General features: G+C 42.1%; 1 protein-coding gene across 1 annotated transcript in view; it reads right to left on the bottom strand.

Moving 5' to 3' along the window:
- Window positions 1-22,387, bottom strand: part of LOC144783418 (parapinopsin-like) — a 144,872-nt gene that overhangs the window by 101,965 nt on the left and 20,520 nt on the right. The window contains exon 2 of the mRNA XM_078662406.1: window positions 1,147-1,475. Coding sequence (XP_078518532.1) covers window positions 1,147-1,475 — 329 coding nt within the window. The remainder of the gene's footprint in view (window positions 1-1,146; window positions 1,476-22,387) is intronic.

The raw sequence follows: 22,387 nt of genomic DNA, 5'->3' as shown, positions 1-22,387 counted from the left end.
TTCCCCCCCGCAGTATTAGGATGGCGGGGGGGGGGGAGCATGGCAGACGGAAAGACCGTCTGCCGCTTTACCGCCGCGGGTAACGGAATAATATGGTGGCGGTGTCCAATGGACACCGCCAGCCATATTACAATGGCCACTTAAAGGTGCCTTTCCGCGGCGGCAATGCCGCCACGGAAAGGCAGGTGGTGTTTGCTGCGGGGGCCCCCTGCGGGGCCCCCAGATGATGCCGGTGTAGGGGGAGGACAGGGGGGGTACATATGGTACCCCCCCACATTTACATATGCAAAGCGGCAGGCACCGCGCGATGCCTGCCACTTTGCACATGCAGATGCGTGCACAATTGTTTTGCATTGTGGCGGGCGGTGCAGAGTGCACCGCCCGCCACAATGCAAAACATGGAGGACGTGCCCGCCACAGTGGCGGGCACATCCTAATTCCCCTTACGGGACCCCCGCCCTTATGGCGGGCGGTCCCGTTCTCGGTTCCCGCCATCCTAATGAGCCCCTTAGTGTTGGCATAAGTTGTTAACAAAGGTTGTTGCTAAATTAATCTTCATAGATCCTACATGTGTAAAATTATTTATAAGCAAAAAAAAATCTCAGTTTTTTTAATGGTTTCAGAATCTTTTTTCGCTAATGCAGAACATGTAATAAGAACTTCTGCAAAATGTGTTCATTCCATTGGCTAGAACACTAGATGCAAAGTGGTCTAAAATATATTTGTCTCCATTCCGCACCATTGGAAAATGTATGCAATCATGGGCCACAGTATTGTTGCCTCCTGTAACCTTCCATATGCACCAATGGCAGGATGTTTTAGCCTTATTTTAAAGATAGGCTCCTGTGCTTTCCACATCAATTCCTGTCAAAAACAAACAGTTCAATAATATCTCTTTCACTCTCTCTGGACCCACTGCCCATTTTCAGCTCCAGTACAGGACATTCAGAGCCCCAGGCAAAGTTTTTGCTGTTTTGGCAACCCCTACTTCTACAATCAACAGGTCCTAATTGAAGCCATTAGCCACTAGTACTTTCTAGTGAAGGCGCCTTAAAGCAACTCCTTATTATCGGCGTAAGTGCTGCCGCCCCTCACTTTTCTGGAAACTACTTAGCTGTCGAAATTGAGTTGCTCTTATGTTTTTACCTGTCTCAGGGTCCACATCAGGTATCCATATGAAACCACAATGGTGATAAATGGAATGAAGCAGCAGAAGGAGAAGTAACAGATTATGTATGACACATTGAACGGATCAGTGCTGTACCAGTTGGGAGCGCAGGATGTCTCCACCCCTTCCAGCTCATAGCTACCCCAGCCAAAGAGAGGCGGGGTGTTCCATATGAGGGACCATATCCAGGAAATGATCACTCCAGCCGCTGCTTGCCGGCTAGAAAACGTCACTGTCCCCAAGGGCTTGCAAACCACGATCACACGTTCCACGGCTATGACTGCCACAGTGCACAGAGATGCAATACCTGCACAAAAGAAGCACACATATTAATTTGAAAAATGATGAATACATGTTGTTCTCTAAATGCAGCTTTGTTCCTGCAGAAATATTATTTCTGACCACATTATCTGAAAGGATAAACGATTTTATAAAAATATAACATTATGGCACAGATTTGCCATGGAATGGAACTATGCATGATGTGTAGGCTGTCCTGTTTTCAGTTTCTATTTTTGGTAAATTCTGGTGTTTTTTTTCCAGTGTTTTCAATATTTTAAAAAACAGTTGTTATCAGTGGTTACACATTTTCACGCCCCTAAAAACAACAGAAAAAGTGTTTTTCCGGTGTTTATGGAACGTTTTCCTTTTACCATTGCTTGCTTTCTGCACTGAAAGAACATGGTATATAGACAGTGTACGTATAGTGTATATGAGGTCGAAAAAGATTTTTGCAATTAATCTTATTGTAGTACACCATACAATACTTCTTCAGTGAGTCTTTGGTCATGTGCGCTCGCACTTTTCTTCCCATGTAAACTTTTGTGAAAAGGTCCACAGCATTCATAGCCCCTTGGGCTGAGAACCGTCAGCTAAGGGACACAGTTGGGATGACTCTTTCTTTGATGCCACATAAAGCACGAAATTATAAATATTTGCATTTTAGTTCCTGGGCATAAGAAAACAGTGCACCAGAATGGACTAAAAAGTCAATAGCATCCCTCATTAACTCTGAAGATTGTAAAGATGCTTTCAGCATACCATCTAACAAGTGGCAAGGATCTTTCACTTTCTTTTTCCTTTCTTTGAATGGCATTTAGTTTTTGGTTCTGCAGGTGTTTTTCCAGTGTTTATATGTTTTCACCGGTGAGGGCTATTTTTCTTTCAGTGGGGTTTTATCAGTTAATATAGGTTTAAACCTAAAAACCCACAGCCTAATGATGTGTTATGAATGCAGAAAAGCAAACTATATGTAAATATAGCTACCTCACCTGGTAAACATCGTTTAGCCCAAAACCGGATAACCGCATGCCGTTACAACACATGCCATTACTCCGCAAGTCGGAACGACTTGGTCTAGGGGTCATAGGGTGTTGGAATTAAAATCCGAAACCATTCTTACTTTTGCTCAGACTACAGTTGGAATAGTAAATGATACTATTCCAACATCCAGCGCTCCCCCTAGAGCAAGTCGTTGTTCCGACTTGCGGAGTAATGGCATGCGTTGTTACAATGCGGTTGTTGTAATGACCGCGTTGTAATGGCATGCGTAAGAAAAGCATGTGGGAACATTAGGCATATTCCCTCACCTAGATCCTTTTTAGCTCTGCTGTACATGTTAGCAATACAGATCAGCATTCATACATATACATGCATACAGTATGAACTTTTGGTCAGCCTTTGACTGATGACATTTTTTTAACAATTGCCATCGACAGGGTGGGGTGTACTTTGATGTAGCAGGGATTGCATTTTATTTGTAGGGATGCACTATAATCCTACGTGTAGAACAAGCCCGCATATAATCCTATGTTGTATTATCGTGAGGTGTTAGAATTTCAAAATGTGTTTAGGCCATTAAATAATCACATGGAAAACTAATGGAAAGTAAATGTAACTAGCCGAAAATATTAACTTGAAGAGCTTGTGTTGTGGTATTAACATCCATTCATGTACTAAAATTATCATTAATTGTGCCATGTCATATGTAGGTAATGTAGTAATCGAATGGGCCTTATTTCCTGAGCAATTTCATTAAGCTCATATACCATTTTTCCTATGTTAGCTGAAATTTTGTAGGCCTGAAATGCATTTCCCTGAAAACTCTCACTTGAGAATTAATTGTTGAATTTATATGTGCTGTCGATTTCATTCTTTATCATGTTTTGTGTTGCAGGTGGAAGAAGCGCTATTCTTGGCTAGCATAATGTCTTTGTGTTTTAGTCGGACAAGGAGAGAGAAGGAGATACATCGTGAGGTAAAGCCTTTAAGGTAAATTGTTGTGTTTTCACACCGGAGGAGGCCTTCAAATCAAGGTCAGCATGTTGCAGTTCAGGAAACCGCTATCCCATGGAAAATTACCTTTGAAATGACTTCTAGAGTGGATGGCGTGACCTGCAAAGACTCTTGGGAAAATACCTGTAATAGTGCAATGCTGGAATAGGGAAAGTGCCCACTTCTACTCTACCTTCGGAGAAGGAGCATCTTAGAACGAGCTCTGTCTCTGTAGCTTTAGGTGGAGAGCCTTCTTTGGGAGATTCCACAGACTGACACCTTTATGTCTTGCCCCGGGAGATGCTTAAGTAGAGATCCCATTGTAGTGGTAGAGTAGGGATAGATTGATGCTTCAATATTCATCTACCCTCGATGCAGGGACATTTTGACTCATGCTTTCTGATCCTCTGCACTATTTCTTGAATGAATTGTCTTATTTATGCTGCATTGCCTCAACCTTATTCACAGATCTGGCGTTATGCTAATTCTCATGTATTTTGACACTCTCGTTTTGATGTGACTTTATGTAGTTATTTCTGGCTTTGTAATAAATTATCTAACATTACATAGTTGTCTGTGGTTACTATGTGTCAAAAGAATTCCTGTTGAAATGACTAGTGATAATTACAAATTTTCTCCCCCCTATGCTTACATGCTGCTAAAAAGAACCATCGGACTGTGATTCTAGAACAGATCCAGAACGTACGGACCTGGCCCTTTCAGCTTCAAGCTGTGACATTTCACAAAGGTAACATGGGTCTTTAATTGCTGCTCTGAAGTAAAGTAGCTTCTCTGCTGTTGGCAATATTCTTCTGCCTCCCCACCACTAGCTGTCATTCTACCCTCCCCTGCCAGCTCCCGCTCACCCCCCCAGGGTCAGGATGCAGATGATGCCTTCATTCTCTGCCACCAACTGCTATGTGGCACTAATTCTCATGCTTTAGGCTTGGCAAATGCTTAAAGAATGACTGAATTGCTTTACAAGTATTGACAAAGCCAAACCCCTCCAAAATGGCTACTGCTCAAACATATGCATACACAGCAGGAATCTTCCTTTGGATTTTCCCAAAAATCATTTACAAGCTGGCCACTGTGGATGCGCATGCATGCCCAGCAGCCATCTTGTAAAGATTTTTTTTTTAAACTAAGAAAATCCATTCACAAGAAGGCACTCACATGCATGGTGGCTATCATGAACTAGATTTAAGGCTGGCATTCCTCAGTTATGCAACATGGTTGATGTCCATCTCATCAGGAAGATATCAATCAATCAATCAGGATTTGTATAGCGTGGCTACTCACCCGCGATGGTTTCATGGCGCTGAGGGGGAGCTGCTGATCTGTCTGGGCATGGAGAACAGTCGGAGGGGCAGGCTGATCCAGGTCTTGGTGGCGAGGTAGGTGAAGGATCTTCCTCGGATTATGGTGGATTTGTGGGATGTGAATCTGGGGGACGATGAAAAAATGAGAAAAGTGTCTCAAAACTTACTCGAAACAGACGAGGAGAGTAGCATCCAGGGCTCTCGTGGCAATGAATAACACGGGGATTCCGAGAGAGCAAAGTTAAACCGTGGTAACGGTCATGTGATCACACGGTAACATTATCTTCGGTCTCTATTTTCACATTCTTTTTTACTTTTCACTTCACCAATACACATAACGTTGTTCATATAGTCTTTTTTTCACCTCTATCGAAGTCTAGCTACTCATATCACATGACCGTTTATTCAATCACATTACCGTTACCACGGTTTAACTTTGCTCTCTCGGAATCCCCGTGTTATTCATTGCCACGAGAGCCCTGGATGCTACTCTCCTCGTCCGTTTCGAGTAAGTTTTGAGACACTTTTCTCATTTTTTCATCTACTAACCCACCACTTTATACTGTTCGCTTGTCGAACTACTCGAAAGGCTCACGTAATTGTCACTATTCTGAGCACTATCTTCCGGTTAGTTTTAGTGAGCTTTCGAAAAGATCCTTCCGCTCTTCTAGTCTGTAAACCATGCACTACCTTACAATTTTTGCATGTTGCACTTATTAACTACATTTAGACATCTCCGTTTAGACTTTGTCATTGATAAACTACACCAATACGATATTTCTGTCATCATTTTCTCATTCTCTAACATTTGAGTTTTTATTTCATGTTGAGTTTCTTGCAGGTTGCACTTTATATGTATGGGTTCACTACTCTTATCATTTCACAAAAGTGTTTATGTATATATGCTGCCGATATTATTACCCATAACGTATGCTAAGGTCCTGTATTATTTCATTTTCAGGCCCCTGATAAAGGGTCTCACTGTTGACCCGAAATGCATTGGGCTACGGATTAAATGTTAAAAATTGGAATGTTCAAAAAGATTTATCCATATGAAATAAAATAAGGAATGAAGTTCATCAATCAATAAATCATAAGATGATTAAATCAACGAACATCTTGATTAATTATTGAAAAAATTGAATCGCAAAGTGAAGAAAACTTTATTGTTTCTTCCTAAACACACCGCGCACGTCTCAGTGAGAGGTCTTCCCCCCTCCACACATCGTTCTAGTTAACTAAAGGCACGGCAAGGCAGGGTGTGTCAGACATCAGCGCCACCCTACAAACAAATTTATTCCAGAAAGTCTATAAACTACACGAGTGCAAAGGGACTAAAACTCTTTACCTGTTTCTGGGGTACGCCAGCATAGAGTGCATTGACATAGTCAAGTTTGCTGGTGATGAGTGTGGGAGTGACCTTCTTTCTGGATTCTGTGGGGATCCATCTGAATGTCTTTCGAAGCAGGCGGAGTGTGTGGAAGCAGGATGAGGATAAGGCGTTGAACTGGCATGTCATTTTGAGCGAGGAGTCCAGTATGATGCTGAGGTTGTATGTGTGGTCTATGGGGGTTGGAGGGGCACCCAGTACGGCAGGTCACCAGGAGCCATCCGAGGCTGAGGGGCTGGGTGCCAGTATGAAAACTTCGGTCTTGTCCCAGATGAGCTTGTAGCAGCTATCTTTCCTCCAGATGGCAACGGCCTTTGTCGCGCTGTGAAAGTTGATTATGTCGGCTGTGGGTTCGTTGGTGATTGAGAGGATGAGCTGGGTGTTGTTGGGTGAGGAGACAATGTTGAATCCGTGGTTTCTGACAATGGCTTTGTGGGAGGCCATGTAGATGTTGAAGAAGTTGGGGCTCAGGGCGCAGCCCTGGGGCACTCAGCAGCTGATCTCTGTAGGTTCTGAGAGGAATGGAGGTAGTCTGCCACGCTGTGTTGGCTAGTAAGGAAGGAGTGGAATCAGTCCCGAACCTTGTGATAGAAGATAGACACTGGTATTGCGGTAATCACAGCACCCCCTCTTTATCCACTAGGTGGGGGCTGCACAATTAGGCCTCACCGTTGCCATCAATCTTGATGGAATTTAGTGGGGCTAGGACAGTGACAAATGAGTCACTTATCCCCTCTGCTCCGAATTGTGTGTTCAAATCAGTGCTCACATACATATTGGTCTTGGAGCAAGGGCTCAGCAGGAGGAGATCAATTTGGTGACTGCTCCAGTGCACTGTGTACCAGCACTTAAAACAATGTGATTTCATGAGGGACCCTGATGCAAACAATGTGTTTTTAAGTTGTGCTGTGGGGCAATAGCTGCAGTGCTGGTAGTGCAGTATCAGACTAGGTCCATTCAGGGTATTACTGACCATAGAGGACATTGGCCATTTACCCTGGAGGCTGGAAGGTTGGGGGTCGGTTTTGGAGTGATGTAGGCCGGTTTTGTTTCTGGGGGGCCAGTTTTGCAGCAGTACTACAATATTGGCCCCCAGTAGAAAAAGCAGCAGTGCTTCACACTTGCACCCCTCCTACCACCACTGTTCTGGCAAAATTGCCAGGATTGCTTTGGGATCTCAGTCCGGCCCTGGGTCCATAGACTGGCAGTGGTGAATATGTGATTACTCTAGAGCCTGACCTTGGCAGTCATCCATCAGGTCTGGGATCAGGCAATGACAGTCAAGTGACTTATCCACTTTACCTCCACTGCCATATGTTTACATTACCAGTACACATGCATTGGACTTGATCTGAAGGCAGAGCAGATGAGTGAGCACTGTTCTAACACTGTGCAACCATCTGAATTCAGTGATTCTTTCTGGGTGATGGTGTACATCTGGGTAATAACAGGATTAGTTGATGATTGTGCAAATTTCAACATGCTGATTTATTACTGAATGATAGGACAAATGTAAGCACACATATACCTGGGGTTGCATAGTATGGATCAAAACTTCACATGCAGTGAGGATTAATGAGAGATGTTGCAATTACAAGCGATCAATCAAGTGTTGTGTACAGCATGACTACTCACCCGTAATGGTCTCAAGGCGCTTGGGGGAGGTACTGATCCGTCGAAGGCACTCTGGTTACTGTCATACAGCCAAAACTTCTAAGTGGTGGTGCAAATGTAGGCTCAGACTCAAGATACTGATTGCAAATCTGAACATTTATTCCAGACTGAGTAATGGTTCAAATCTGAACATGCACCAAGGATTACTGAGTGAAGGTGAAAATATAAATATGTAGTTGGGATAAATGAGTGATGGTGCAAATCTAATGTACAATAGTGATTGCTGAGTGAGAGGAAAAATCTGAACTTGCACTATTGTGATAATTCTTCACATATTGTGGTCAGTCCTTGAACATTAGTGCCCACTACGGTGTAATGCTGACTATGGCATAATGGTGTATATATTTTAGGCATGCCTGGCACAGTGGGGCTCAGACTTAGGGCCAAATTACGAGTCGGACCGTTAGACCTGTGGTGGTGAGGCAGTGACAATTCAGCCTCCACTGCACCAGCAGTCAAATGGCCCAATTATGAGTTAGCCGGCTGGATTGTAATTGGACTGCCTGCTCCTGCAGGGAACTGCTGGTTCCTGACAGTGGTGTGGGGGTCAGGGGCTATGTAATATGCAGGTGGTGCCGCTGCAGCACCGCAATGCATATTACAAGTTTCAGGACAGCCTGCGGTTTCATGGAGGTCTTATCTCAATGAAAAGGCTGGTGGTGCTGAAAGAAAGGGGGCCCTACAGGACCTCTTGTGCCCCCCTGACCTGGGGGTGAACATAGGGGGGGTCAAGAAAGTAGCACTTTCACTTGCCAGATCTATTTGCTATGCCAGTGCTTGCTAGTTGAGTCATTTGCTCATTTACCCAGGCCCTTAGCTATTTGCTATCAGATATGATGAGCACCTTAAGTTTTTGAGGGGATATTGAACAATTATAGAGTTTTTGTAAATCTATATGTCAATTTATAATTTATAGAAAAAATACTTCTGAGCTATTACTATATAGATGGACTAATCATTTATCAGACAATGGCTGCTAATTTACAGTACATACCGGGAGTACAATATTTGCAACATAGCTTTAAAACCTCAATCATTGATTTACCTATTTGGAATTATAATACACATTTTTTAGGTTGGAGGTTGATTTAGATTTGCAAATCAATACTAGTGACTGAACTGGATTAATGCAGTAATCTCTATGACGGCCACCTCAGAGAAAAAAATCCAAGTAGCTCCAAGCCCTCGCAAAAAGGTGTAAAGGTTCCCTGGGGTTCTTGTTGAGTGCAGTTTTACTGTCAGACTGCCAGCACTGAGAAGTGAATAGGTCCTTTATTTGAACAATATTTGGGGAGCTGTTTCTACTAGACTTCTGTTATCATTGAATATGTTGCCGTTAAATAATTGAGACTCAATTGTAGTTCTTCATGGCTTTTCACTAGTGTTATCCCCTCCTGATTCTCTTAAACCCAGTATTCATTTTTACCTTTTACAAAATGCTCACATTTTAATAACTAAAGTTTAATGGGCAATACCTGTGTTATAAGTAAACTTCAACACACACAAACTCAGCTATTCACAATCATAGGTGACTCAAAGTGTGTCTGTTTGTTCTTAAACCCCCTTTTTTGTAGCCTAGCCAAGAACATGTAACATTGTCAAGAGCTACTAGAGGAGTCATTCTATGTTTCTTCACAAAATTGTGTAGCCCCAGTCAGTGCCTCTCACCATAACTCAATAATGAATTGACTTACTGTCAGATTAAACCAAATGAAACGTACTCAGATTATGAAAAACACTTGCACAGAAATTCTGAAGTGTAGAAACGTTATAATATAAATTGCAACTAAATATATCTTTAATATAAAGGTGAGGACATTTTAGGTGCAAAGAAGTAGTCTACAGCAATTCTGTATCCTACAACAACACTAGATATCTTACAATTAGAATACAATGTATAGGTAAAGTCCATTGTATATTTATTTACACAATTTCAGAAATTCAATATTAATATTTTGGATCTTGATGCTGAAGTGTTCAGAGGAACATCAAAACAAGATATTCTGCTCTTTTTAATCTCACTCTACATTCCTATAAATTACATACACTAAAGTGCATTAAGCCTGTGATTAACATAGTGATAATCATAAAAATTACCCAGTTGATACATGTTGTTAATTCAGCATAATGAACTGCATGGAATTTGCACATGATTTCATTTGTGTTTAAAGCAAAGTGTTAAGCATTGTTGAAATCATTTAGCAATTTAGGCACATATATACAAAGGTATTTTGCATGTTTTGATGATGTAAATCGCTATTTTGGTCCGTTGGGAAAATGAAAAATGCCACATCGCAATGTATGAAGGGCCTGTGTTTGGTGCAAAATGTGAATCCTACTAAGTAAAAATCGCATTTTGATAATCCCAAAATAGGAATTCTCAAATAGCAATTTCCTAAATGCGAATCGCAAAGCACATGAATAATGGAATTCCTAATTGTGATTAGTCGCAAAATAGCCATTTAGGAAATGCAATTACCATTGGAGCGGATCAGGTGGTAATCGGGTGCAAACTATAAAAAGGTACCCAAAATGCATCAGGTTCTTTCAGAATGATGGCCCTGTATGTTTTGGCAAGGAGGATTAGGATTTTGGTGGTGAGGCAGAGAAGGAGGAGGAGACAGTAGAGGATATTTAGGGTGAGGGTCATCCTGCTTGGGCAGGCAGAGGAGGTGATCAATGAAAAGTACAGACTCAGTAGTCAGGTGATACATGATTTAATTGCTGAGTTACCACCTCAGCTACTGGCTCCAAAACTCATAAGCAACGCAATCTCACCACACCGCTTAGCCGCTGGCAGTTACCAGGTGGTCATAGCGGAGGCGGGGGTGTCACAAAGTGCCCTGTCCAGGTTCTTTAACAGGTTCCTGGACATCATGGTGAGCAAAGTCAACCAATATATATCATTCCCCATTACCTCCAACTATTGCAACAAACCAAACTGATGTTCTTCAGGGTAGCGCAGTTTCCAAATGTCATTGATTGTGTTAATGGCACACATATTGCCATATGTCCTCCCTCCATAAATGAGTACATATACAGGAACAGAAAAATCTCACACTCACTCAATGTGTTGGTAGTGTGTGATGCATCCTGTATCATAACAGACCTTGTAGCTAGATTCCTAGGCAACACCCATGACTCATTCATGTTCTGCCACAGTGAACTACATACCTGAATGGCACAGGGTAAATTTGGCGATGTCTTCCTACTAGGTATGAGAATCTTAGACTCAATGCATAAAGTGTCCAAGATGGTGTGTGTAATGTGACCTAAAGGTATACCTTCTTATACCCTTAAGGTGATAGTGCATATGCTTTACGTCCTTGACTCCACGAACAATAAGAGAAAGACAGCACAACTGGGCACACAAGACAACACGCTCCATCATAGAGAGGACCTTTGGGATCCATGTGTCCTGCTTGTCAGTGGTGTGTACCTTACCAAGTAGGGACCTTCACTCTACTCAGGGTAAGTTACACACCTAAGATCACCCTGCTCACCACTTGAGTAGCTTGGCATGAGCAGTCAGACTTATCTCGGAGGCAATGTGCGAAGTATGTGAACACACACACACACACACACTGTAACACAGTGAAAACCGTACAAAAGTTCTCCACAACAGTCTAGAAAAATAGCCATTATTTATCTGAATAAAACACGACCAAAACGACAACAATCCAACATACACAAGTCAAGATATGAATTTTCAAAAATTAAATAAAGTTGTAATTCTTAAAAATCCATAAACGCGCTTGATCAGGACAAAGTACCCTAAATGTATCAAAATCAAAGACGATGCAAGAGTAGGGTAAATGATGTTCCGAAAAAGCAGGCGATGCACTGGTTCCCTACTACTAGGTAGGGGAGGTGATGTGTCGTTTGGAGGCATAATACCTCGGTTCTTTAATTCAGTGCAGTGCCAATGAAGAAATTGGGGAACAGGGATGATGCGTCAAAAGTCAAGTCACACTGTGTAGATTCATGGGCTTTAAATGGGGGACTGGTCATTGACAAATTATGATGGATGCCCTGCATCCACCAAACACTAAAGGCCTTAAATATGTTAAGCACAATATGAGAAGCTTACAAAAACAGCTGCCTTTCATTTGAAATTAACTGCACACATCTGTCCACTATTTTTGAAAGACATTCATGTAACAGACTCCTATTAGAAATGTGTGGTTCTGAAAATTCTGGACTCGTGTAATAAACTTTGTCGTAGTATGACGATTTTGGTATCAAAAGACCGAGAATGGCTAGTACACTATGTACAAGCATTTTCGTCATATTCGAGTGACGATTTCACCTCGAAATCGTAGTTTTCGTTCTGAACCCTTGGGTTCCATTTTGTGTATGGCAGCCATTTTGTGAGTTGCCCTCACATAGGCCACTGATTAAGGCCAAACATGATTCCAAAGGACACGTACACCTTGGTTGACTTCTCTGCGACCTGGGCAAGCTGGAACCATCGCCCCAGGCCGAACCTGCCCGGCCAGTTCCTTTCCCAGTGGCCGAGCGAGATAGCATCAAGGCACAGCCTAGCATAAACCTTTTCATCGCACACACACCCTGCCTAATCTTGCTCACACCTGTCCCTGTTCCTTTCTCTGCGACTTGCTTTACGAGGAGGAGGTGCCCGTTTTTATTGGGGTCCACCGATATCTGATGAAAATGTTGGGCCTTGCTGGATAATTTGTTGTGGGCTGGACGAACTGAAATATGGGTTTGTCATGATGACTCTGCTTTTTCTTTGTAGTGAAAATATGTGAATGGTCTACTGTAAATCTAGGAATGTTGGCCTGAAACATAATATTTTGTATAAAAAGAGAAGACTGGCTTTGTAAGATTGAGCAGTCTCCTGAGAATATACATTGTGATGTACTTCTAGGATGCCTGTTACTTGGTTGCAGGTAATAAATTCGATCTTTGACTTCACCTAGAAGACTCTGAGTTTCTGTGTCTGAATCAGGAAAGTACTCGAGGTCTTAGGGTGTACCCTGACACACTGGGTTCCGAAAAACCCAGTACCTCAAATGTTATCACTGCCATGGGGCTGGGACTTCTGACAAACTTGAATTCAGTCCCTCTAATACAATAAGCTGGCAACACAATTGCATTCCTCAAATTCTGAGCCAGCCAAAACCTAGAACGGATCAGGAAAATGAATCCTCATTGTTTCTATTTTACCATCACAGGCTGCATAATAGCTTTTCTTCCATTTAGAACTGTGTCTGTTACCTTAAACTCAGGACAGAGTTCTCCTTCCTGATTTTAACCTCTCTCTGCTCTTCCTCCGCAGCACAGTTTAATTATTTTAGCTCCACAGTACACAGTAAATCCTCCTGATCTGCCTTCATACTCAGCACCTTTCATGGCTCATCTATGCTCTCAGGCACACAGGCAGTCTCGTTTCTTATTCTATTCGCCTGAAATATGTTCCAACTTTAAGCTACATTCAATTCAGTTTGTACACAGCCTTACTAATCTAACTGTGGATCAACTCACAAAAACATCTGCCTGATGCAGAATGTAAAGAGTGGTTTGTGATCTTCATTGTAAACCCAACTTCTCAGCAGAACATGTGCAGACAATCATGCCTTTCTTATGGCCTTAGACTTTAGGCCCAAATGCTACACCTACCGCCCCTTACCAACTGCATTGAGATATCATCACTCCTATGCCAACCTGATAGTGCCTCGCGAAGACCCGAGCATTGTTACCTTCACCATAAACTCGTCAATCTTTGGCCAAGGTTGCACATTCTCCAAGTATTCTGGTTAATACTGTCATCAGTGTTCAAAAGGAGCTCTCCATTCCACTTGCATGTACCGCAGTAGGGAGCAATCACAGTCAGGATTCTACGGGCACAGTCCCCACATCTGCCCAATCTTATACCTCATCAGTTTTTACAGATCAAAAAAAACTTGAGTTCCTGAAAACAGATTAAGCCGGAAATTGTTTTTTTCCTGAAAATATGACATAAATCTGCTACACAATTGCAGACCTGAAATGTAATATGTTTGTAGTTGTGGAAACATGGTTAATAATTCTCACTGTGGAGCTAGGACACTGAGTCAGCTCAGCTTATTTTGTATATTTCCAAAGTGACTGAAGTGTCATATCTATAAGCCAATAACTGTCACTGTGTCTTCTACTAGTGTAAACATGACACACAAAAAAGTGACTACATCATGGTATTAGGGCTGGCGACAATTTAAATTTGCCAATTTTCTAAATTTGAGATTTCATAGATGCCCAAAAAAAATTCTCAAAATTCTGTATTACGTGTCTTTTTTTGCGTAATCTTTTACCCACGGGTGACTGAGGGAGGCAGAACATGTCTCATACTAGTAACTTTTATGTGAAGGATGCCTTTATGTGATAAAGGTAAAACGCAGTACAGGCACCCCACATTAGAGTCAAAAGCGTAATTTCAAAGAAATTTAAAGATAACCATTAAGAGATGTTTCACATCATTGGGATGCTGTCCCTAGTGCAAATTAGATGCAGGGAGCAGAACAGGGAAAAGAAGACTCTGCCTTCACATTGCTTTTAGTTTTACACATTTCAGGAACCAGGAAAAGGGCACAATTTATGATTCCCTTGTTGACACTGACTTCATGTGTGACCTTCACCTTCTACCTTCACCCACCTTTACCTTATTGCGCCCAGCTGTCACTGAGTGCAAGGATGCATTTGCATGCGTGGAAGTGCAGACACAACGTTGATTTTAATTTCCTTTGTACAGTGCTTAGTAGAGTGTGAGCACAGCGTGGCTATAAATTCTCATCTGACGACAATCCAAGAGCGATAAAACAGAAGCATATAAAAGCCTAAACGACCTAAGCCAAATAATTGTAAGTTCATATTTTAACTCTCCTGACAGGGAAGGTGGGGGCTGGAATAAAGCAAGTCAATAGGACACTAATTAAAACTGAGGGCGCAAAGCACTTCATACCCTTTGAAAAATAAATGAGTTAAACAGCCTCCCACCGAAGGTTGTTAAATCTATAAAATCTGGCGTCATTAAACCTTAATCTTGTCCCCTGGGAAAAGACAAAGGGAAAGGAGGGGCTGAGCAGCTACTGCGAAGCGAAGCAAACAAGATAAATTGAATATTCGCTGCAGAATTACCCACAACGGAAACCTTTTTTAATGCTTCCTTAACTGGATAACATTTGCATTGAACGTTATGTTTTAAGCAAGATTTGCATGCTGCGTTACAGCATAAAATTATATTTATTTCAGAAGAACACTAGAATAGTATTTGGAATCTAAAGTAATTCATTTGCAAACTAGCAAAATGCATGAAGAGTGAAAATAGGATTCAAGAAAATGTTGCTGTTGGGGCGCTCACTGACGTCTAATATAGCTGCAAGTATATGACTGCTATGTTACCTCGTCCTATGGAACTGCTTACTGTGGCAAAGTGCATAGCTGTAAACAGGCCCCATTTTATTAGGGTGACTTTCACCCCTCCTGAGTAAAATGCCAGAGTGTTTTCCGCTGTACTTAGCTGTTTATATCAAGGAAAATGGAATTAGAAAGACTCAGAATTTCTAGTTAGGTAGGAAAGGGAATTTCCCACCATTCACTTCACACCACTGGTAAAGTTTGAAAATGGTGAGGCGTAAAATGAAGACACTAATTTTCGATTAGTGAGCAAACATGAGTAGGCATAAGCTAAAGGTGTTTGAAGGCTGTAGCGTTTGCTGAAAGAAAAGCTAGGCCTTGAAGGGAGGCCTGGTATTTTGTTGACTGGACAGGATAAGTCTGGTACCAATAGTGTAGACTAAAATCAACAGTTTTATTAAACAAAAGAGAAAAAGTTAAAAAAAATCTTGGTGCTGGGTACTTTTATGATACGATTTATGCGTCCACCAGCACATTACTCTTGACAGATCAACAGGACAAAAACGTGTGTCATTGCTAGCCCTTTAAAATTACTCACAAAGGAACATCATTTTGCACTTCATGTGTTTAACACAGTTCCTCTCTTTTGCTCTGTAAAGCGATGAGAAGAAAGACTTTCAAATCAGGTCATTAGAAAACACACACACACACACACAGCCATTTAACCTCTTCAGCGCGACCGCGTTTCCCCCTCCGGTGCTGGGCCGTAATAGAAACGGGCGTGGTCATGACGGAACGGTTCCGTCATGAGCACAGCTCAACCGTAGCTCATGACGGAACCGTTCCGTCATGAGCATGGAAGGGGTTAACATTTCAGCCAGGCAATGCCAAAAACTTTTAAACTGCAAAGGGAAAGCTCACCAGGACCTGCATTTTATTTAATTTATTTATTTTGAAAGTTTTATAGAGCGCGAACAAGACCCTTGCGGATATCAGAGCGCTTTACAACAAAGTGAGGTTACTTATGCCAAAGTAGATAGTTATACAATACATACAATACATCAATCAGGTATACAAAACAGCTTGTGCAAGGTGCGCAAAGTAGATGCTGGCGAGTAAGGTCCTGTTGAGTCAAGGCCAAGGCAACTATAATGACTAGGTAGTCGAGTGGAGATGTCATATGACAGATGTCAAAGGAGGAATAATATAGTGACTAGGTAGTCGAATGGACATTTGTCATAGGAGCAATACTGGTGAGGGTAAGAAAGAACATCAGAGATTCATAAGTCTATGTTCCTGTGAATTTAGCCATGAGGATCAATTTTACTTCCTTTTTAAAAGAAACAGTGGAGGGATTGCGCCTGGTTTCCGGCGGTAGAACATTCCAAATCCTGGGTGCCATCCCTGAGAAGGATCGTGTACATGTTTTTTCTTGTTGAATCTTTGTGGCTTCAGGAGTAGATTTTCTGTGCTTCTTGTGGATCTTATACCACCAGAGATTGTGAGTTTCTGTGAGAAGTATTTTGGTGCATTGTGGTGTAAAGCCTTATGCGTCATGCACGCAATTGGACTTTCAGCCAAGCACAAAGAGACAGTCAAAAGGTTTGCACGGCGTTCTGCAGTCAGTCGGACAATTCCAACCCTTCTCTCATGGTTGGTGTTAAGATTCCTCATGGCACTCCTGGCTCTTCTAATGCACCGCCTCAGGTGGCCAAAAGAAAGAGTAGGCTGCGCGCACCGCGCGGTGGCACTTCACCAGTGCATCTGTATCTAAATTTTGAAACCCATTTCACTGGCGAAATTAAATCCTGACTAGAATAAATGTTAGCGTACAGCAGCACCATGAGGTCAGAGAGGGAAAACAGACATTTTGGCTGGTGTGTATTCACTTTGGTAACACGTAATTAAATGCACACATGTGGGCCCCTACTAAAAGTACGTGCCAGGAGTTGCTGATACAATTGTGCCACAGTATCCTGTCTGCACGTACAACTGCAAGATATCGATTGAGCTCACTTGGAAAGTCTGATCGGTGCTTAGGAAGTTGCTCTGCATTCAGAGAGATCGTGAAGATAACAAGCCACAAATTCACACTTATCTGTAGAAAATAAACAGCGCCAGGGGCTAGATTCCAGGGTTGAGCTTGCCGCCTCCATCCTCTAACTCCACGTACTCTCACAACTCGTCACAAGATGGGGTTAGTGATACTTGCTCCCACCCCACCCTGTGACGCGGCCCTGATGGACATGAAGCCCCTGGAGCAGCAGGGTTTCAGCCAGAAACGCCCAGGGACAAACTTTCCACCCATGTTGTCAGGGGGTGGAGCTTAGCGTGGGAGGTAATGATTTTGACGAGCTGGTGACCTCACAGCCTCAGGGCTTTGAGCTCATCTACCCGGCAAAGAGTAATTTGATGCAAGCCTTTCTGAGTTAGCTGCACAGTTGCAGCAGAGGACTGCTTGAGGAGTTTTTGTCTGATGGCAAGTTATTTGCATTACTGCCCTAAAGAAAGTCTTTTATTTTGGAACGGTGGATTTGAAAATTAAGGGGGCGGAGCCCCAGCACCCACGTGAGGGAACCACCCCTACTTCACACCTAGAAACATGGTGAGCACAGCAACCACTCCTGACTAGAGTTTATTTTATTTGAGATTTAGAGGAGAGAGGTGCCCCCACACTCCTTTCATTTTTTGAACAGTTAACTGAAGCCAGCTGGATTTCAACAAAAGCTAATCAGTTGAACACACATATGAAGATCTCTAAATGGTGGTTCCTTCTCTCCATTCATTTTTTCCACTAATTGTCTCACATTGTCATTGTCTGATACAAATAGGTCTGATTGTCGAATCTTCGCCAAACTTCAGGGTGATCCATCAAGCAGGAGCTGAGAAAAGGGGTGGGATCCCAACGTGTTTTTCCCATGTTAATTCCCATAGGAATCATGGAAAGCAATACGGATCATGGAAAGCAATACGCAAATAAATGTCTTAACAGAATTCCACCAAATTTGACAAAAAGCTAGATCTTTACTCAGAATGTGTGCTTTTATTTGGTTTATATTTCTTATTGATAAATTATTGTTTAAATTATAGTGCTATCTGGACAGTTGGCCCTGTGGTAGTACTGCTGTACTCCCGTAGTAATGTACATGTAAAAAATAGACTTTTGCAGCCACCATATCAGGGCTCCTAGATCAGTCCCCGTATTCTGCATCCACATAAAAAAAGATATGAGGGGGAAAGGGTTTGGTACCCTGACCCTCTGGCCCTTGTGGGACCCCTCTATGGGGCCCCAAAACATAATTGTGCCCTGCTACTCTTAGTGGACCTAGCATGGCCCAGTGTAGCTCCGTAGGGCTCCTGTGGGATCAGTAGTACAGAAACACCACACAAGCATCAGCAAGTGAAGTTTGTGTGGTCTTGGATTACCACTGTTGGTGCTTTAGCTGCAGTTCTGCAGGAGTCCTGTAATACAGTGTAAAAAAATGGTGTGTGGGCCTGTGGGCGTTTGACCTCTTCAGGGGGTTTTCAGCCCGCGGGGCATTGGCTGCAGGGCTTGGCCGCAAGCCAAACCCTGCAGCCAACCCTATGCCACACACAACCTTGAAGCTATGCTGATTGAGTGATATTCCTAATTATGAGCAAGAAAACCCCAGAAATTCACTGAAACGAACAAGGGTTAAAGTGAAGTTATAGTTAGGTATGGTTTAAAGATGTTACTTAACGTTAACAAAAAACCTCAGAAATTCACTGAAAAAAACAAACGTGAATATGATGTTATATTTACGTAAGGTAATACGATTTTAGCTTGCATTTTGAATAGCCTTGAAGTTTACTGAAAACTCTAAAGGTTTAAGTGACATAATTATTAGGTGTAGTAGCAATATGAAAGCAAATGTTTAAATCCCCAAAAACACTGAATTCACCTGTTTCACATTACTGAGCGGTAACTTGCAGCCCCACCATGCACTGCTTATGACCTCACACATTTCATCACTCATGTTAAATGAATTTCTTTGATGACATCACTGATGACATCTCAAGTGACCTCATTCATAACATTGCTGATCACATCACTGATGATATCATCCAACGGATATGAAAGTTTGCTATAAGCTTTTCATACTGACAGCTATTCAGCAAGGCACATGTACATTTTCCATAATGTCTGTAGTGCTAATGGGTGTATCCTTTCGCAGCAAGCAGAACATAAAGCATATCTGTGAAATTACCTACATTAACTGGAAATTATGCTCTTTTGTTTTTTACTGGTATTGAGGTGCGTAATAATTGTAATGGCTCTATAGACATTAATAACATCAGAAACTTATTAAACCTTGAATACCTTTCAATAACAGTCTTTGGATATTAGTTACTATAATGAGATGTGTCTTTTCAATATGTCATCTGACATAGAATTTTAAGTCAACATCTTCACTTCTGTACCTTAGCCAACTATAAGGCATGCACTACCAGGCTTAATGGACAGCCGTCCGTAGTCTGTGTACCCTACACTTATTCCTGAAATGAACAGAATGCTGTGCACCACTTTAACAATGTTTGCAATCATACTGCGATTTGAAACATCTGTAAGTGAGTCATCCATACACCATACATTCTATAACAATATATGTAACAAAATGTTCATTTAACTTTTGGAAATAAATATCTGCACTTTAGAAAAGCTCCAGTTTTTACTAAAATTGTGTAGAGCACTACATGACAGTCTTTTAAAGTCATCATGAACACAGACATCCACAGATTTAAATTGTATTGGAAAGAGAACTTGTTCTCACATATTTTTAGTAACCGGCCTATAAATTAAGGCACAACCTATTTGAAATCTACGACTGCAACTCAAACTAGTTGCACTGAGTCTCTACTTTGTTTTAATGAAGTGCTATTAGACCTTAGCAATTCACTGATTACTAAAGCGTGCACCCTATACCTTTTACCATACTCATGAGACTAGTCTCCAGTACTCCAATCTTTTTGTTTGTGGAGCAGTAGCTTGGATCGCCCCCTGTCAATGTCTGCACTCAGTCATCCCTGCCTCCCTCTTTGCATCAACCTGTTGCATCATCAATACATACAAGTGCCTGATAATATCTCTCAATATTAGGGTGAATTCTTTCAGAACATATAGAAGCAGCATCTAGAAGTTTCATAATGACTGCAACCATTATAACCCAGTATTGGCATATTTAGATTGGATTGAAAAATGAAACAAGAATATTTTGACTTGCGATGAAGAATATGGAAATGTACATTAAAGCGACACCCGCTCTGTGATCTGCCCAGCTAAAAAAAGCAAATTCAACTTTTTTCGCAAATACTTCTTCCCAATTTAAGGAAAAGAAGACATTCATGGACATCTGCTTTGTTTATAGTCCCCTGGTATTTAGGAGACAGTAGTGGATGTCTGTGAGAGCAGCTTCAGGATTGACCTGAGCGCCGTGAACTTGCATTCTGTCTGTGCCTGCTCTCTCCAACCCAGCAACGTAGCTCGGATTGGAGAGAGTTTGAGTGCGCATGACAGTTTGACCGGCCTCAGATGGCCAGCCAAACCATTATGCGCACTGATAATAGTGCCCACCACTCCCCCTCCAGTACTGTCACACCGCTGGTCCGCCCCCAAGACTCTGCATAGAGTCACGCTGAAGAAAAATAAAATGGTAATGAAACAGGTTTAAACCTGTTTTATGTTTCATGCTTTTGAGGGTGCTGAGGGTGTCGACGCAGGGTGATGGGGAGTGACGCTCTTCTGCCATAGCAGAGGAGCCCCCGCTGCCATAACTGGCTATGGTAGTGCAGCCTTCTTACCAGAAGGACTTTTATCTAACTTCAGTTACCTCAAGTAACAGCTTAAAATATCACTGCCTACCAAATAAATTAATTTTGTCGACTTCAGGAACCTCTAGTATTGGCCTACGGTACAGCAGCCTCCATTAGGACAATGCAGATTGCAGCCTTTCAGGTCTATAACAACATGCAAAAGCCCCTTTTGGCTGACTTGTTTTTGTGTGTGATGTGTTTATTTAAATTCCCTGTCTTTGACAGGTGCACAGTTCAGTAACAATAACTAGTGTGATTGTTAGACCTGACACCCTTAGGTGGTAGTCCCCCAAACTTTTTGCCTTGAACCCTCCTGTTTCGCTGAATTCCTTTTTGTTGGCGTTAGGACTTGGCACACTTTTTCACTGCTACCCAGTTCTAAAGTGCTTGTACTATCTCCCTAAAACATGGTACAATTGGCCTACGCCTAATTGGCACATTTAATTGACTTGTAAGTCCCTAGTAAATGGTACTCCATGTAAATTGAATGCTACTGCTCAGCCAACAGCACTCAATGTACCATCCACATGAAAACATGTTTCAGGCCTGGGACTACAGCTTGTAGTGCAGCTTTAAACATCACTTTCGACCTGGCAAAATAAACCTTTTGCCAGGCTTAAACTTTCTTTTTTATACATATAAGTAACCCCTAAGTTAGGCCCTAAAGGCTTGTAGGGAAGGGTGAATTGCATTTAAAACTCGTTTTTCATGGTTGCAAGGCCTATCTCTCCAGTAGAATAATGTTGGTATACATTAAAACACACAATAAGTGATAACCTAAGTTTGGGAGCGGATAGGAAAATGATGTTTACACTCAAATGAACTGTAATTTATAATCCTCTTTAATGGTAAGTGTTTGAAATTGAGGTTTCTGTTTGGCAGGGTATACACCCTGACCAAGCAGGAACCACAATCTTGGTCAGTGTAAGTCAGATACACAACCTAAATTCACCTGTGCTCACCCTCTGGTAGCTTGACACAGAGCAGTCCGACTTAACGTAAGAGGCAATATGGTCAGGTCTAACAGCAAGGTTGGATTATAATTCACGATTCTGAAAGTGACAACTATAGAAAGTTGGCTTATTCTCGTCCTAACCATTTGGTACCTGTTGACTGTCCTGGGTAACATGAATGCGAACAGCTTGGCAGTTGGCCTCTGCGTATTACTCCCAGAAAATCAGACAAAAGATGTGCCATCCTGCCAGGATGGTTGGGGCAGAACTGTTCACTGTCCCAATTGCATTTGAAAGGGCTGCCTCCAGTACACACGTAAAGGTACATGACACCAGTCTTTTGTAACCAACCCCAGACTACTTGAAGCCTTGGTAGGGGAAGTGAAGAACTTTCCAGAATCAAATGAAGAGGTTGTAT

The sequence above is a fragment of the Lissotriton helveticus genome, chromosome 9 (genome assembly GCF_964261635.1).
Source record: "Lissotriton helveticus chromosome 9, aLisHel1.1, whole genome shotgun sequence".
In the NCBI taxonomy this organism is placed as follows: domain Eukaryota; kingdom Metazoa; phylum Chordata; class Amphibia; order Caudata; family Salamandridae; genus Lissotriton; species Lissotriton helveticus.
The sequence above is the reverse complement of the archived record's forward strand: the minus strand, read 5'-3'. Positions and strand labels throughout refer to the sequence as shown.